Consider the following 17287-nt stretch of genomic DNA (forward strand, 5'->3'; position numbering starts at 1 on the left):
GCAGGATCAGGCCAGTGGCCCAGCTATACCCGAAAGGCGAGGTCCATGTCCGGTCCGTGGTCAAAGCTGCAACATGGAGGCAGTCCGTAGTAGCTGAAGTCGGGTGAAGTCAGGAACAGGCTTGCAAGCAGGGAGCCAGGACAGGTCAGGAGCTCAGGCAGGAAAGCAGGACAGGGTTCAGGCAGGAACTAGCAACCAACAATGTTGCTCCCACAACTTGGGACTGGGGCTGGCCGGCTTTTATCTCCTCTGTGGCATAGGGTGGCCCCGGTCCACAGGTGACTCGTCTCTCCTGGCCTGGAGGTGAGCACTCCTCCTGCAGAAACTTAGTTCCCTCCGCCTCTCTGCCCTGAGCCTCTACAGCCCAGCAGAGGCTGGAGGGTTACCGGACCCAGAGGCAACCTCAGCTTCCTCTGACGGGGCTGAGAGTGGAGCACCTGCAGGCAATGGGTCCTCCATCACCTCAGGAGCCAGAGCAGACTCAGCTGGTGCCCACACCTGTGGATCCAGCACAGGTGAGGACCCTTCAGGCTCATGCCCCAGCCCCGGCTCAGCTGGTTCTGGAGGCAGGGAATCCTGTGCAGGCTGGGATTCCTCAGGTTCAGCCTCCGAGTCCGAATCCCAGGCCATCACATCTTGATTGCAACTTTCTTTCAAGATCATATCCAATATGTTTTCGACCCATCGTCATGGGGCCCCTAAAAGCTCGCTTGCCTGCTCTGCCTATTTGCTAATCTGGCACTAGGAAACGCTCGTTAGAAAAGACCGCCCCGGAGGAATGTTGTACAAAGCTCACACGGGGGTTTCGAACGCGGCAATAAAAATAAATAAATAAATAAATTTTTATTTATACCCCGCCCTTCCCTCAGGGCAGTTAACAACAAATTTAAAACACTTAATTGTAAAAGCAGCGTAAAATACAGTATAAAAACATGAATAACAATAAAATTCGAATTTCAGAAATCAATTTGGGGGAAATCCATCTAATAAGCATTAAGATAGTCACCAGGGCTAGCTGGCTGAATTGGTCCTACTTGGGCCACCGAGGAGTCCAGGGGAGAATTAGTTGTGGGGTCTCAGAGTGGGTGATCTTCATAAAAGGGAAGGGGGAGGGAAGGGAAATAAAAGATCAGGCTGAATTCAAATTAAAGGCCAGGCGGAATAGCTCTGTCTTACAGGCCCGACGGAAGGAGGTTAAATCCTGCAGGGCCCTGGTCTCATGGGACAGAACATTCCACCAGGTCGGAGCCATCACTGAGAAGGCCCTGGCCCTGGTGGAGGATAGTCTGACTTCCTTAGGGCCCTGGGACCTCTAAACTATGGTTATTCATGGACCTTAAGGTCCTCTGCAGGGCAGACCAGGAGAGGCGGTCCCATAAATACGAGGGCCCTAAGCTGCAAACGATCGCTTTGGCTCCACGCTCTTTTGCACACTCTCACTCCTCCAGGTTGAGAGACGGCGCCAACAAGGAGGTCTTGGGCATCATTGTCTCCTACAAAGTGAAAGTGAAGCTGGTGGTCTCTCGTGGCGGGTGAGTGCTGCTCAGTTCTGCAAAGTGACATAATGCCTTCTTTCCGCTTAGAGGGATTTGGGGAGCGCTCGGAATCGCTGCTCCAGGGCTCTCTTCCCTGGAGTCCACAATCACCGGCAGCAGCCCTAGAGACAGCCACCTAGGGTCGCCCCACTGAACTTGAGGGGCTTGCATCTAAATAACGGCTGCGTGGTGGGCCAGGGAATTCCGACCTGGCAATTCTGCATGCTCCCATGTGCCGATGAGCCGCCAAGCCAGTTGGATAACCCCGCCCCCTTGCGTCATGCCCCACGCCACCCCAGCGATCCCCTCTGTCTTGGTGGCGGCATCCGGAGGTCTGTGCCCCGAGGCTCCGCAAACCGGAGGCTCCGGAACGGTGTGGGGTTGTTGAGCTTGCGCGCAAATCCCATTCCCCTCGACTGTGCCGCTGTGATTGTTGCAACCTCTAACAAATTCTCTCCATCTCCTTTGATAACACCAGGCTGCTGGGAGACCTTGCCTCCAGGTAACGCCCTCAGACTCCGCCTGCTGCGGCTGACCGTGGCCCCCACCCCAACCCAGCATGCTTGGGGGGAACACCCCTCCCACTTTTCTCATCTTCCGCTCGCTATCTTTTTCTCCTTTTTATTTTGCCATCTCCGTCATTTCTCTTCCTCCATCGGAAGTTTTCGTTTTGCACTTGGACCCCTCCAAGCTGCCGCATCGGACCAGCCTCAACACCCCACCCGGTACCCCTCTAGATCCTCGTTCTCTAGTCCAGGGGTCGGCAAATTTTTTTAGCCGCGGGCCGGTTCACTGTCCCTCAGACCTTGTGGTGGGCAGGTGGGGAGCTGGAAGAAGAGGCGACAGGGGCAAGTAGTCAGCCCCAGCCGCTGCGCTTACCTTCCCAGGGGCTGCCACTGCCTCTGCTGCTTCTCGTGAGTAGGCAGAGCAAGATCGTCCGCTCTGCTCTCTGGCCCACAGGTGCACTAGGGCGGCGGAGGGAAGTTGAGCGGCGCGAAAGGGCTTGTTCCGGAGAGGGGCTGCTTAAAATGGTGCTTAGCCAGCTGAGCCCAGCCTCCTTCCTCCTCCATGTTGCAAAATATGAGTCAGAAATATCAGAAGCAACACAATGTGAAAAACTTAATGGAATAATTCAAAACATCAAAACTAACAAACCAAAGTCTCTGGAAGTCCTAAGATGAATCACGGGGCCAGAGCAAGGTGTGAAGCTTTGTATGACCAGCAAATGTCCAATTCTGATGTCCCAACTCTGAACTCTGCAGAACGGACAGTCTGCAGGGTGGATCCTGAAGGCCATTGGGCCTGATCCAGCCCACAGGGCTTACTTTGCCGATCCCTGCTCTAGTGCAACCCCCTTCAGGGGAGGAATCTGGGAGCCCCTACATGGCCGGTGGCCATCTGAGCACTTCGAAAGCTCCAAGGAAGGGGAATTCGCCACCTCTCAGGGGAGTCGGTTGCGCCGTTGGAAAAACCTCCCCCCCCCCATGGCTCTGCTGGAGGTACCCCCACAGATTCTGCAGCTGCGCTGTCGCCATGTGCTAGCTTGTAATGCAATCCTGTAGCTCTTGGAATCATAGAGTTGGATGGGACCCCCAGCCGCCATGTAGTCCACCCCTTGCAGCTGAGGAATCACAACTGAAGCATCCAGGGAAGATGGCCATCCAGCCCCCCTCTGGGAAAAAAACACCCCTCCACTGTCTTCCAAGGGAGTCCATTCCGTGGTCGAACAGCCCTCCCCACCAGAAAGTTATTCCTAAGGTTCAGTGAGAATCTCCTTTTTTGCAGTTGGCTTACAATTCCCTTCCATTCCCAACCAAGGCCTCTTGTGTCCTTCCCAGAAGGATTTATTTCTTGGAAGCCACCTAGAGTGGCTGGGGCAACCCGGCCAGATGGATGGGGTAATAATAATAATAATAACAACAACAACAACAACAACAACAACAACAACAACAACAACAACAATAATAATACAGTGGTGCCCCGCAATACGAATGCCTCGCAAGACGGAAAACCCGCTAGACGAAAGGGTTTTCCGTTTTCAGAGGTGCTTCGCAGGACGAATTTCCCTATGGGCTTGCTTCGCAAGATGAAAATGTCTTGCGATTTTTGAGTTTTTTTTCCGCTCCCCAACCCCTTTTTCTAAAGCGCTAAGCTGCTAATAGCCTTTTAGCAGCTAATCCGCTAATCCCTTAAGCCTTTAATAGCCGTTAATAGCCCTTAAACTGCTAATAGTGCTAATAGCGCTAATCCGCTAATGGGGTTGCTTCGCAAGACGAAAAAACCGCTAGACGAAGAGACTCGTGAAACGGATTCTTTTCGTCTTGCGAGGCACCACTGTAATATGGTTATCCACCATTGGCAACAAGATGGGGTCTGGGTCTGATCCAGCACAACTCTGTCTAGATACATAAAGGGGAACAGGCAAATTCATGGAGCTCTTTCTGGATGGCCAAATGAAGAACAGAAGGACACAAAAAGGGCTCACCTGTGGCCCATCCTGCTCTCCCGGGGGCCAGCCAGATGCTCCATAGGGAAACCCGTAAGCGAGATTCAAACCCAAGATCAAACTCCCCTCCTGCAGTTTCCAGCAAATGGTATTCAGAAGCACTGCTTCCTCCAGCTGGGAAGAAGAGCCTGGCCGTCCTAGTTAATAGCCATCGATAGCCCCCCTCCATGAAATGGCCTAGTCCTCTTTTAAAGCCATTTAGGTTGGCGGCCACCTCTGCTTCCTGTGGCAGGGAGTTCCGCAGGTCACCTGTGTGCAGAAGTGCTTTCATTTCTCCGTCCCGAATCGTCCAGCCTTCACTTCATTGGACGCCCATGAGTTTCCACGTCTTGTCCTCCCACCCAGAGGTGCTCCGGGTGCAAACACTCCAAAGCTCTTGCTTTTCCTCACTGTCTCTGGCAGATTTTGCTCTTGAGAGGTTCTTCCCGTTCCAGGGGCTCAGTATCCTCTCTCAGCCACCCTGATTCATTGATGACAGCAGGCAGCATAAAACTGAGATGCTGCAGTGAGCTAAGGGCTCAAGTCCCAAGAAGATGCATCCCCAAAAGCAGCTGCCTCTGATCAGCTGGGTGCATCTTGATCTCAGATCCATGCAGAAAGAGAGATTTAGCTCAATGCCGCCTCCTGCTGGCAGAGAAGAGCCAGCCCATTATTTTCCTGTCCTGGGCAATAACTTTACACTTGTACTCCATTGGAAGCGAATTCGCAGAATCATGGAAGTTGTAGAGTTGGACGGGACCAGTTGCATGATGGGCGCCATTTATTTATTAACAACTTTTATATATCCCTCGACCGTAAGAAGACTTCAAGGCAAAAGCACAGCGTAAAACATTTAAATCGTGGATTACAACCCCGCACACAGTTACACACCGGTGTTTAAAAGCATTCGGAAGGCGATTTCAAAAATCAACTCTAGCTAAAAAGAAATAAAAAGCCTGGGATGTCCATGTGTCTGGACAGGCTTAGCTCAGATGATTAGAGCGTGGTGCTGATATTGCCTAGGTTGCAGGTTCGATCCCCGCATGGGACAGCTGCATATTCCTGCGTTGCAGGGGGTTGGACTAGATGACCACTGGGGACCACGTACAACTCTACAATTCTATGATTCTGTGGTTCAGAGTGGATAAAAGAAAGTACTTTTTCACACAACGCAACGAGAAAGGTCATCTAAAAGAAAAAAATGACAGCAATAGTTTAAGACTTTCAAAAAGTTAGCAATAGACTAATAATGCATTCAAACTCAATGTTCTAGACATCTGGGTAGGCTTGCCCAAACAAAAGCTGAAAAGGGCACTGCCAAGGTGCCTTCCTCACGTCAACAGGCAGGGAGTTCCAAAGTGCAGGTGCCGCCATACCAAACAATCAAGTTACAGTGGTACCTTGGTTCTCAAACTTAATCCGTTCCAAAACCAAAGCGTTCCAAAACCAAGGCGCGCTTTCCCATAGAAAGTAATGCAAAACAGATTAATCCGTTCCAGACTTTTAAAAACAACCCCTAAAACAGCAGTATAACATGGATTTTACTATCTAACGAGACCATTGATCCATAAAATGAAAGCAATCAACCATCTACTGCAGTCACACAATCAATCAATCAATCAGTAGCTGAACTGGGTTCCACACAGTCACAAAGACGGAACAAAAAAAGCCGCAGAAACGCAAAATAAATAGCAAAAACAGGCAGACCTCAGCGTAACACTCAAAACGGAGCACGTTCGGATTCCAAAAAAGGTTTGCAAACCGGAACACTTAACTTCTGTGTTTTGCAGTCTTTGGGTTCCAATTTGTTTGAGTACCAAGGCGTTTGAGAACCAGGGTACCACTGTATTGACTTTTGGAACTGCAAACCCCCCCCTCCCAATCCCAGCAAAGCAGTCCCCCTCCTCCTTGTTCAAGCCCTTCACAGCCATTCAGTCGTGGTCCCAGACATCTGGGGGGTGCTGCAGGCCGCAGAAGGCTTCGCTAGAGCCTGAGCAAACTAACTCGGAGTGTTTTGGGGCGCTCACTCTCTTGCCTCTCTTTCCAGCGATGTGGCTGTGGAGCTGCCATTCACCCTTATGCACCCCAAACCCAAGGAGGAGCCTCTGCAACGGGACGGTGAGTTGAGCGTCTGCCCCACTCCGCAAGGGGGCTCTGCTTGGTGGGGGTCTCGTTGGTGTGGGAATGTTCAGGGTGGCAGGAGAGGAGAGATGGTTTATTAATATCCTTCCTAACTGGCGCTAGCAAGTTCTATAACTCAGCAGTTTTACATTCCCCCTTTTTACATGCACACAGTGGCGTAGCGTGGGGGTGCAGGGGGGGCCGGCCGCACTGGGTGCAACATCTGGGGGGGGGGGCGCGCTCGCACTTGCAGCTCTCTGCCCCTACCTGGCTCACTCACTCTCTCTCACTGCAGTGCTGGCTGTGCGAATCGGATCCGAGCCGCCGGGTCGCCGCCCACTGTGGAGGGGAGGGTGCCAGGCGTGTGGTGCGGTGCGGAGAGAGAGCGAGGGACTATCTGGGGGAGGGACAGTGCAGCGGGGGGGGGGCGCAAATTACTTGCCTTGCCCTGGGTGCTGACAACCCACGCTACGCCACTGCATGCACAGCAGAGAGCTGCTTGCAGGCTCGTGTGGGCCTCTCACTATTATACAATTCAGTCTGTCTCAGATTGAATTGTGCATTCCTGGTAAGTTGCATGGCAAGTTCCCACCCCCCCACCCCCCGTGGAAATAATGACATATGACACAATTATTAAGGTTAATGGGCTAAAAAAGGCCACAACTTTATTGGTTACAGGTATTGGCTTAGGCATTGGTCCTAACTGACCATATCTGACTTCAGCCCATCCGCTTGAAATCCGGGAAGGGTTAACCACCAGTAGGGGGAGTCCTGCTGATGCACATCAACTAGGAACTCCCCCAGGGTCACCGATAGGGGGCATGCCTTAGGCCCTCACCTCCCTATGCTTCGGACAGGGCCATGCCCCCTGGAATCCTTTACCGGACCACCCTTCAATATGTGGGGCAGGTGATGGCGCGACCTCCCCTCTTCCATCTACAGAACTATACCAATGCCTAGCCACCAGTACCAAGAAAGTGATGATTTGCTTTGAGGTAGGCAAAAACCAAGTGGCTGGTGCCCATTTGCCAAGTGGAAAAAATTCCTACCAGGCCCCTCAATGGTGACCAGCCGAGGTCCATAGCAAAGTCTAAGAACGAGAACTTATAGGGAGGGAGGGTGGGAAAAGCAGGAACAGCTGGCAGGTAGCAAAGAGGGAGATCCCCGGCGCGTCCTGCTTTAAACAAGGCAGGCCACACCCCCACAGCCAGCTGATTGGCTGGCCAGGAGGTGATGTGGCCGGGAATCCCCTCAATCGTGCGGGGGGCTGGGGCCGTGATGCCCACAACTCCACCTCCTCCGAAGGGCGGAGTGGCTTTCCCTTTAACCCCTCTTAAAAGAATAAAGACACGACAATCTTATTTAAAGTCAATAAAAGAAGTTTACATCAGTTCACAGTTGGATTCCTGAAGGCAGGCTTAGTTACAAATATGTACAGTGGTGCCTCGCAAGACGAAAAGAATCCGTTCCGTGAGTCTCTTCGTCTAGCGGTTTTTTCGTCTTGCGAAGCAAGCCCATTAGCGGATTAGCGCTATTAGCGGTTTAGCGGCTATTAGCGGCTATTAAAGGCTTAAGGGATTAGCTGCTAAAAGGCTATTAGCAGCTTAGTGCCTTAGGAAAAGGGGGTGGGGAGCGGAAAAAAAACCCCAGGAATCGCAAGACATTTTCGTCTTGCGAATCAAGCCCATAGAGAAATTCGACCTGCGAAGCACCTCCAAAACGGAAAACCCTTTCGTTTAGCGGGTTTTCCGTCTTGCAAGGCATTCGTCTTGCGGGGCACCACTGTACATGTGGATCTACCCCATATGGGGGAATAATCCCAGTGCTTCTGCTAGCTAGCAGAGCACTCCTAGCTAAAAAGCTGGTCCAACGAAGATTGAAGTGAAAAAGGGAGAGAGTGCTGGGTGACTCGTCCTTTTGTTACCTGGACAGGTAAGGTCACGCCCACCTCTAGTCACATGCAGGGGAAGGGGATGCTCAAGCCCAAGAGGAACAGGAAGTTTCGACTGGCTGGACCAACATCCCCTTGCATGTCCACTCTAGGAAAACAAGGAATGTTGTACTTGACTGCTCCCAGCGGATTACATCCCACAGTTGGGACATCTCGCTTTGGAAGGACCCAGTTTCAGCCATGAGGCTGGAAGCCCGAACTTGTTCCACGGCAGCGCGGTTGTTAGGACGGAACTTGTGCATCGATGGGACCTGTGCCCCAGAGCAGCCTTCCCAATGTCAACTGGCAGGGAGTTCCAACGTTTAGGTCCTGCCATACCAAAGGACTGAGTTCTTCCAAACGGTAGAACGAGCCAGTTTCACAGGCTTGGGACTCCATCTATTGTTGGACTACAACTCCCATCATTCCTAGCTAGCAGGACCAGTGGTTAGGAATGATGGGGGCTGGTACCTCCCCCCCCCCCCAAAAAAAGCTCAATAACTCTGGGCAATTTCTCCTCTAAAAATTTATTTGTTGCGGTCCCCAAAAATACATGAGGGGGTGCTATACACAGGAAAATATGGCAAACAGCGGACGCTTGGGTTGTGAATGTGATCTGTGCGGGAGGCACATTCGCAACCCGCAGTGTTCACAACCCGCAGCACCGCGTCTGGGTTGCAATTTGGCACTTCTGCGCATGTGCAAAGCGCAATTTAGCACTTCTGTGCATGCCAGGCTGCCGAAACCCAGAATTAACCCGTTCCGGTACTCTGGGTTTTGGCGAGTCTGTAACCCCAAAAAAACGCAACCTGAAGTGTCTGTAACCCGAGGTATGACTGTACTGTGATCCTTTTATGTGAACCACCCTGAGACCTTCGGGTATAGGGCGGTATATAAATTTTTATAATAATAATTGAAATATACTCAGAGTCGCAAAGTGATTTCATGCTCTTTATTCAGCTCATAGTGGTGAGGAGGAATGAATGCAAGTCCCCTCAAAGTATCTGCTTTATATACATTATTTATACAATGGGCTGCACATGATTGGCTAATTCTGGAATTCTACTGTAAGCCAATCAGGTTGTGGATTCACTTCTATCTGGAGCATGATTGGGTGGTTCCTGCCAACCAATCATACTGCTGCATTGTTCTAGGACCAATCAGACTGCTGCATTCTGAATCCTATTGTTCTAGGACCAATCAGACTGCTGCAATTTGGATCCTATTGTTCTAGGACCAATCAGACAGCTGCAGTTTGGATCCTATTCAACTCAGTACATAACAATAATGATGATGATGATGATGTTGGGGAAATAATGGCTGACTTCCGGCGCTCGATAAAACTAACCGTTTGCCCCGATTCCGTTTGTTCAGTTCCAGAAAATGAAGCTCCGATTGACACAAATCTCATAGAGCTTGATACGAAGTAAGCCGGACTCACTGTGGGGGGAGGACGATGGGGGGGGGGACGTCCACATGGGGAATCCTGCATCCTTTGCATGTCTCTCCATCATCTGCATGTAGCTCGATAGGGAGTCACCTCACTTCCTCCGCATGCCACTCGCTAACCGACTAACTTGCCATCCTCCATGGAAAGGTCTGCGGCAGCTTCCTTTTAACGCTCTTGCATGTAACACGAAATCTGCATTTTTTTCTTCTCTTCCCTCCCCCTTGCATGTTCCCAACCATCGCCTCTTCTGCATGGCCCACGGAGCAGGAAAAACACAGTAAGAGCTCTCCTAATCTCTGCCTTTGCTCAGCGGTTGCTTCTGTGTTCCCTTGTGTTCTGTGTTCCCGCACTGCAATCGGGTTGGGCTAGATGACCTGGAGAGGTCCCTTCCACCGCTACAATTCTTGGGCTGTGCCCAGGCTTGCTGCTTCTGAGCAGAAAGTGGCCTGAGAGAAGCTCTGCGCCTGGGGCCACAGGCCAGGCACCATTGTCGCTTTCGCCCCTGATTTTTCACCTTTGATCCAACAGGCGTTGCAGGTTTCGTAAACAAACCAAAAACATGCAGCACCTGATTGAGCAGAGGCGAAGCATCGGTTAGATCTTGCAGCTTGACTTCGCTTGCTCAGGTTTCTGGTAGGAGAGAAATTTGGGGGTTGGGGCAAATAATCTCTCCCCCCCCCCCCAATTCAGGAGACATCATAGAACAGCCCGGCCAAATTCTTATCGGGATGCAGAAAAGTTTGCTGAAAGTTTCATAAGGAAACAAAGAAAGTTTCTCAATGGGAAAGGAGGAGAGGAAGACCACAATTTAATATCCCAGTCTCTCTCTGGGTGCCTCCAGATGGGGGTTATTATGGGATGGGGACTCCTCCTGCACTCAGGGGTCTGCAGGGCCCCCAATATATTGTTGTCATCAAAACGCCCATATTTCCCCCCAGTTCCTCTGGATTTAGCCTTTTTTGGAGGAAATCTGTTGTTGCCCACAATTTGCTTGCAATTCATTATGATTACAGTGGTGCCCCGCAAGACGAATGCCTCGCAAGACGGAAAACCCGCAAAACGAAAGGGTTTTCCGTTTTCAGAGGCGCTTCGCAAGACGAATTTCCCTATGGGCTTGCTTCGCAAGACGAAAATTGACGAAAATTTTTGAGTTTTTTCCCCGCTCCAAAACCCCTTTTTCTGAAGCGCTAAGCTGCTAAAAGCCTTTTAGCAGCTAAACCGCTAATCCCTTAAGCCTTTAATAGGCGTTAATAGCCCTTAAACTGCCAATAACGCTAATAGCGCTAATCCGCTAATGGGCTTGCTTCGCAAGACGAAAAAACCGCAAGACGAAAAGACTCGCGGAACGGATTCTTTTTGTCTTGCGAGGCACCACTGTATCGTTATTTTTACTGCACGTTTACGTAGATTTCTACAAAATATGTCTCTAACGTGGTGTACAAATGTCAACAAGTGCCCAGCAACTTGTTAACCGTTGAAAGCCAAAAGCACGGAATGAAAGAGAATGCAACGGAGGGAAAAAATAGTATTGGGGTCACCCCCGGAGAAGGCCCTCTCCCAGGCTGCCATTCTCCCCACTTCTGAGTGCAGTGGAACAACCAAGAGGGGGCCCCTCTGCCCATTTCCACTTCTTGCCTAGTGATATCACTGGGGTATCGCTTCCACCTCTGCATTTCTGCACTTCTGCAACTGCCCCAGAGGTACCTGCCTACTCCTAGCCCCATGTCCCATCTTTTTGCGGCTCTTGGCCCATTTTCCCTCTCACCTTTTCTCTTCCACTAGTGACGACGACATCGTTTTTGAGGACTTTGCCCGCCAGAGGCTGAAGGGGGTGAAAGACGAGGAGAAAGAGGAAGAGGACGAGGGCATGAGCTCCCCGCAGCTGAACGACAGATAAACTGGATCTCCTCCCTGTGGGTCAATCTCTCCGTTTCCAAGTCCTGGCACCTGAGCACTAGGCTTCTTATCTTTTGTATAAAGGTTTCTTTCTTTTCTCCGGGCTTGGGGTGGGGGTCGAGTTCCTTTGTTTTTTAAAACACTGACCCGGAACCTGTGGGGTGAGTCGGGGAGCTTGCAAGAGCCTTGGGTTCTTTTCCCACCCGCTCTGCGAGCCACAGATTTTTCTGGCGGCCTCCAAGGAGGGCGAATGCCTACCCCCCTGTGAGCCACGCTGGAGGGCGGGCTGTGTGTGCGTGTTTTCTGTCGTTGTCGTCGTTTGCCCAGGAAAGAGCAGCGGCCTTGCTTGGTAACTGTGCTCTGCTTTCTGCTGGGGGCTCCATCCCAGTGTCCCCACCCCACTGGCTCCAGGCCCTGCTGCTTCGCACCTCGCTCCGTTCACCTGTGGAACCCCCTGCCACAAGATGCGGCAATGGGCGCCTCTTGCCCTGGCAGTTCCCAAGGCGATTTTGGAGGCCTGTCGGCTGTTAAGCCAGGAGGCGGCATGCCTAGAGCTGGCTGCCGTGGTCTTTGGGTCGGATCTAGTCGAGTGCTGTACTGTCTTCCCAGGTTTTCCATGTCTTGCCCCAAGGGCCTTTTTGAGATGCTTAGAATATTAGAGTTGGAAGGGACCCTGTGGGTCATCTAGTCCAACCCCCCTGCAATGCAGGAATCTGTTACCCAATGTGGGGCCCTGAGTTCAAGAGTCTCATGCTCCACCCACTGAGCTGTCCCAGGTCCAAGGAGGGGCTATGACTCAGTGAGGGAGTTTATCGGCAGGCTCATTCCCCATCGTCTCTAGATAAATGGAACAAGATAGAAAAAGATGCACAAGTTGACGGAATGGAGATGAGGGGTGAACAAAGGCAGCAGTCCGGTTTTGCAGAATTGGAGAATTCTCCCTTCCAAACCCGTATTGCATGTTCTAGACCAGGGGTCTGCAACCCGCGGCTCCGGAGCCGCATGTGGCTCTTTTACACCTTTGCCGTGGCTCCAGGGTGGATACTAGTGAGGGGAGGAGGCACATTGTGCGCCCCGACACTCCCCACTGTGGCAGGCGCTCTACTGGCTGTGACGTCGCATGGGGGGGTGCGTGCATTAGTCACGCACCGTCCCGATGTCACCTTCCCGCCCGCTGTCAGAGGCAGCGGCGCACGTGCTTTAAATGTCGCAATGGTTTTGCGGCTCCCAGGTGTTTTTTTTCTTCGGAAACGGGTCCAAGTGGCTCTTGTCTTAAAGGTTGCAGACCCCTGTTCTAGACGCTTTAGCTTCATAGAATCGCAGAGCTGGAAGGGAACGTGCAAAAGATGTTCGGTGAAGTTGCTCCGATTCCAGCCCCTGAAAAGGTTGTTCTTTGGGGCGGCAGCAGCTCCCGGGAGTTACTGCCGTGGGTTCGAATGCCGTGATTTGCTGCATTCGGCTCCGAGAAGCCAATCTGGACTGGAGAGCAAAACCTGCCACTCAAGTTTCCATCGCCAGGCAGGGTGAGGGGTCTCTTTCTTCAATGTGATTTCAGTGAGCAAGGACTATGCATTTGTTATCTTATTAATTCCATAAAATATATACAGCTTGATTGTTCAAACAAACCAACAGACCTGAAAGTCGTTTACAAAGAGAACGAAGCGATAAAATTACCAGTAAAAGAATCTCTTTGATATTTTGAAAGAGAAAGTATGTAATAAACTGAGAACATACTAAAACATGCATTGACGTTCCACCTGTCCGGACAGGCTTGTCTATAAATAAGGATGGTTTGGGCAGGCACCGAAAATAGGACGGTATCAATGAGCCGGGACTTCCAAAGTGTATGGGAGCTGTCACATTAAAATGTTTCTTACTAGTGTGGAACAGGCACCTGGTTTCTGCAGGCTGGCGCGGTCAGAAGGACACCTGTGAAGTTGGTGCCATTATCACAGACAGGCTGTCTCTGTCTCTCTCTCGAACAGGCAAAATTTCCTGCCAGTAATGCTGCCTTTTTATGCTGTGAACGTCCCTGAGCTCGACAGGTGAAACCTAATAAATTTAATAATAAATCTGCAGAGGTGGGCTCTGGAGATGAAATTTAGTAACAGCAGACTTGGTTCATCCAGCTCAGCACTGTCTGCACTGGCTGGAGTCCCCCCCCCCCACCTGCGAATCCCCTCCCGCCGTCTGTTTACCTGCCTCACACCTGATGCTATAAATCAGCTTCAGGTGTAGGGTCAGGTGGGTGTGGTCTGGCCAAAACAGCCTCATGGGCCAAGGGGGAAGGCGTCATGGGCCAAATTCGGCCTGAGCTCCCCCCCCCCCCCCATTAAAGATTGTTGTTCTTTAGTCGTTTAGTCATGTCCGACTCTTCGTGACCCCATGGACCAGAGCACGCCAGGCACTTCTGTCTTCCACTGCCACTCGCAGTTTGGTCAAACTCATGCTGGTAGCTTCGAGAACACTGTCCCGCCATCTTGTCCTCTGTCGTCCCCTTCTCCTTGTGCCCTCCATCTTTCCCAACATCAGGGTCTTTTCCAGGGAGTCTTCTCTTCTCATGAGGTGGCCAAAGTATTGGAGCCTCAGCTTCAGGATCTGTCCGTCCAGTGAGCACTCAGGGCTTGAACTATACGGACCTTTGTTGGCAAGGTGATGTCTCTGCTTTTTAAGATGTTGTCTAGGTTTGTCATTGCTTTTCTCCCAAGAAGCAGGCGTCTTTTAATTTCGTGACTGCTGTCACCATCTGCAGTGATCATGGAGCCCAAGAAAGTAAAATCTCTCACTGCCTCCATTTCTTCCCCTTCTATTTGCCAGGTGGCGAGGGGATACTACACCAAAATTTCTAGTTAGGGCAGCTTTATGAGCAACAGTGAGCGAAGACATGAAATGGGAAAAATAGGGTGGATAAATTTTTTGATATGCAGCAAAACAAGATAATTCTAGAATGCCTTTTGGGAGTCTTGGGTTGGGAAGTATGTAAATATTGCATGATGGGAAAGTATGCTGCGTGTATTGAATAGAGTTATACCTCGGGTTGAAGTAGCTTCGGGGTGAATATTTTCGGGTTGCGCTCCGTGGCGACCCGGAAGTAACGGAGCACGTTACTTTCAGGTTTCACCGCATCCGCAGACGCTCAAAATGACGTCACACACATGACGGAAGCGGCAAAACGCAACCCACGCACACACATCTTAGGTTTACTTCAGGATGTGAATGGGGCTCCGGAACAGATCCCGTTCGTATCCAGAGGTGCCACTGTACTGGAAAATACTTTAAAAAATAAAAAAAGGAAGAGGGGGAGCAGCTAGGCTTTCTCCAAATGACCCAGAAGCGTCAGGAAGGAGGTCTGCTGTCAACGAAAGGATGGCAGGCAAGATTTTTGTCTATCCCAAAGAATGATGTGCTTTTACTAATCTGGCATGTAGAGCCTCTTCCGCTGCCATTTGTCAGCAGAGGACTGGGGACCGGTTCCCTGAATTTCTCCAGGGGATGAATCATAGCATTGCAGAGTTGGAAGGGCCCCCAAAAGCCATCTAGCCCACCCCTGCCATGCTAGGGAAGATTTGGAGTCCGTTCTGCAAAGCAGCCTTCTTTCCCCAAGGAGCTGAGGAAAAGGGGAAAGCGGAATAGATCTTCTTCGCAAAAAATGTCTTCCAAGATGTTTTGGCTGAGCTGCACCAAAGCAGCATCTGTGTGCCTCAAACACTTGCAGAAATCAGCTACCTGGAAAAGCTTCATTTACATCCTCGTTCCATTTACAAGGGCTAGATTTCAGTTTTGCATGCAGAACAGATATTACCACTGCAGTCGTATTATTGTTGTTGTTGTTGTTGTTGTTTAGTCGTTCAGTCGTGTCCGACTCTTCGTGACCCCCTGGACCAGAGCACGCCAGGCACTCCTGTCTTCCACTGCCACCCGCAGTTTGGTCAGATTCATGTTCGTAGCTTCGAGAACACTGTCCAACCATCTCGTCCTCTGTCGTCCCCTTCTCCTTGTGCCCTCCATCTTTCCCAACATCAGGGTCTTTTCCAGGGAGTCTTCTCTTCTCATGAGGTGGCCAAAGTCTTGGAGGCTCAGCTTCACAATCTGTCCTCCCAGGGAGCACTCAGGGCTGATTTCCTTCAGAATGGAGAGGTTTGATCTTCTTGCAGTCCATGGGACTCTCAAGAGTCTCCTCCAGCACCAGAATTCAAAAGCATCAATTCTTCGGCAATCAGCCTTCTTTAGGGTCCAACTCTCACTTCCATACATCACTACTGGGAAAACCATAGCTTTTACTATACCATAAAACCATAGCTTTTACTAAACCATATGTTTTACTATTATTAGAGTATGAGAAATTGGTAGAAACAATTGGCCAAATATGTATATTATTCATTATTAAATTTGCACACCACTCTTCATCTGAAGACCTCAAGGCGGTTCGCAACGTAAAAAATGCAAGAGAAAAGCACAAAACACGTAGTGATATGTAGAATGCAGTATGCTCAAACTGTCTTCCTCCAGTGAACAACCTAGTGAGGTTGCCCTCTGACCAAGAGGGAAAAAATCAGGTCCTTCCTTCTTCTGTGCTTTTAGAAACAGTTTGATGGGCAGAATCGTGCCACTGAAGTGTGGAGTGAAATAGAACCAAGCTGCTGGTTAATGGAATTCCCTTTAGGGTCAGTCTTAGGCGAGAGAGGCCATCTCAAGAAAGTGGAGGAGGAGTTTTCACAAAACCGCTTTCTTTTCTTCTTGCAAAAAGCACTCTATTAAATACCCCTGATAAATATTCCTGCATAGCAAGGGGGTTGGACTAGACGGCTCCACAGTTCCCCTTCCCAAGCTTTCTACAAAAGCAGCAGCAGCAGCGACAACTGCGCCTGCCCAGGTTTTGTGTTCGGTCCCACCCGCGATTGTGTTTCACGTTGCTGTGTTGACTTTTTGCAGCTTCCACATTTGCTAGAACCGTTTTGGGTCTCGGAGGCCCCTGCTAGTAAGTGTGCATTTGGGGGGCTTGAGAGGCAAGCAGAGCACAGTTACGGCCGCCCCTTTCCCTGGGAGGGAGGGGGAGGAAGGCTGAAGGCATCCCGGGCGAAGGGAGCCCTTTGCAAACTCTACCTAAGCAAACCAGGCGGTCCGTTTTGTAACGTGGTTCCTTTGTACTGTTCTTTAAGGGGGGAGGGTTAGGAAAACACCATGGCTTCCTCCACTGTATCCGTGACGTTTTCTGTGTTTTTGTCAAATAAATTATTCTAGTTTATTAATCTTAGAAAAATACAAAGTGCTCTCGCACGGTGCCTGACTTCCTTTGTGTCTCTCTTACTTGAACCGGAGTTCTTTTGCCAGAAATGACCATGACAGACACTGGGATGCCTTTTTTGTTGTTGTTGGTCAGGTATGACTAAAGCAGCCTCCCCCCCCCCCCCGGCCTGGCGTCTTCCAGATGTTTCTCCCCCACCTCAACTTCCTATTGAATATTTTGTTGCATGTAGTGTCAGCGCTGAAAAAAAAGGAGAAAAGTCCCCATAGAAAACGGTAATGCGGAGCGGCGGGGTGAAATAAAAGCTGCAAACCGTTGAACCAAATTACAGGTATTTTTGACTACAATTCCCATCATCCGCAGTATGGCAGCGCTGCATGATGGAGTTTGTAGTCCAAAACTTCTGAAAGGAACCTGGCTGGCGAGAAAGTCCACACTTCCCTTTTGATATATGTTTTCCTAAACTTATCTCAGTCCATGGAAGGATAGATTCCGAAAGCAAAATGATACTAGCGTTTTGGGGAAAACCAAAACTTCTTGCAGGTCACATGTACACACATATCACAGGAAACAATAGGAGCACAGTATTATTGCCCCAAACCCCATTCCCTGAGTTCTTCTGTTT

At 50.5% G+C, this 17287-nt stretch overlaps 1 protein-coding gene across 4 annotated transcripts in view; it reads left to right on the plus strand.

Annotated features, from left to right (window-relative positions):
- The window catches only part of ARRB1 (arrestin beta 1), a 143281-nt gene extending 126598 nt beyond the window's left edge, over window positions 1-16683 (plus strand). For 2 of the 4 annotated variants that reach the window (XM_083436625.1, XM_083436623.1), the window contains exons 12-16: window positions 1449-1532; window positions 2014-2037; window positions 6068-6138; window positions 9446-9497; window positions 11304-12381. In XM_083436625.1, coding sequence (XP_083292751.1) covers window positions 1449-1532; window positions 2014-2037; window positions 6068-6138; window positions 9446-9497; window positions 11304-11418 — 346 coding nt within the window. In that variant the 3' untranslated portion in view covers window positions 11419-12381. Of the gene's footprint in view, window positions 1-1448; window positions 1533-2013; window positions 2038-6067; window positions 6139-9445; window positions 9498-11303; window positions 12382-16202 lie in introns of those variants that run through there. The other 2 variants (XR_014510194.1, XM_083436624.1) reach the window with 2 other exon arrangements.
- The last annotated feature ends 604 nt before the right edge of the window (window positions 16684-17287 follow it).

The sequence above is a fragment of the Podarcis tiliguerta genome (assembly GCF_965153285.1).
Source record: "Podarcis tiliguerta genome assembly, chromosome: 4".
In the NCBI taxonomy this organism is placed as follows: Eukaryota; Metazoa; Chordata; class Lepidosauria; order Squamata; family Lacertidae; genus Podarcis; species Podarcis tiliguerta.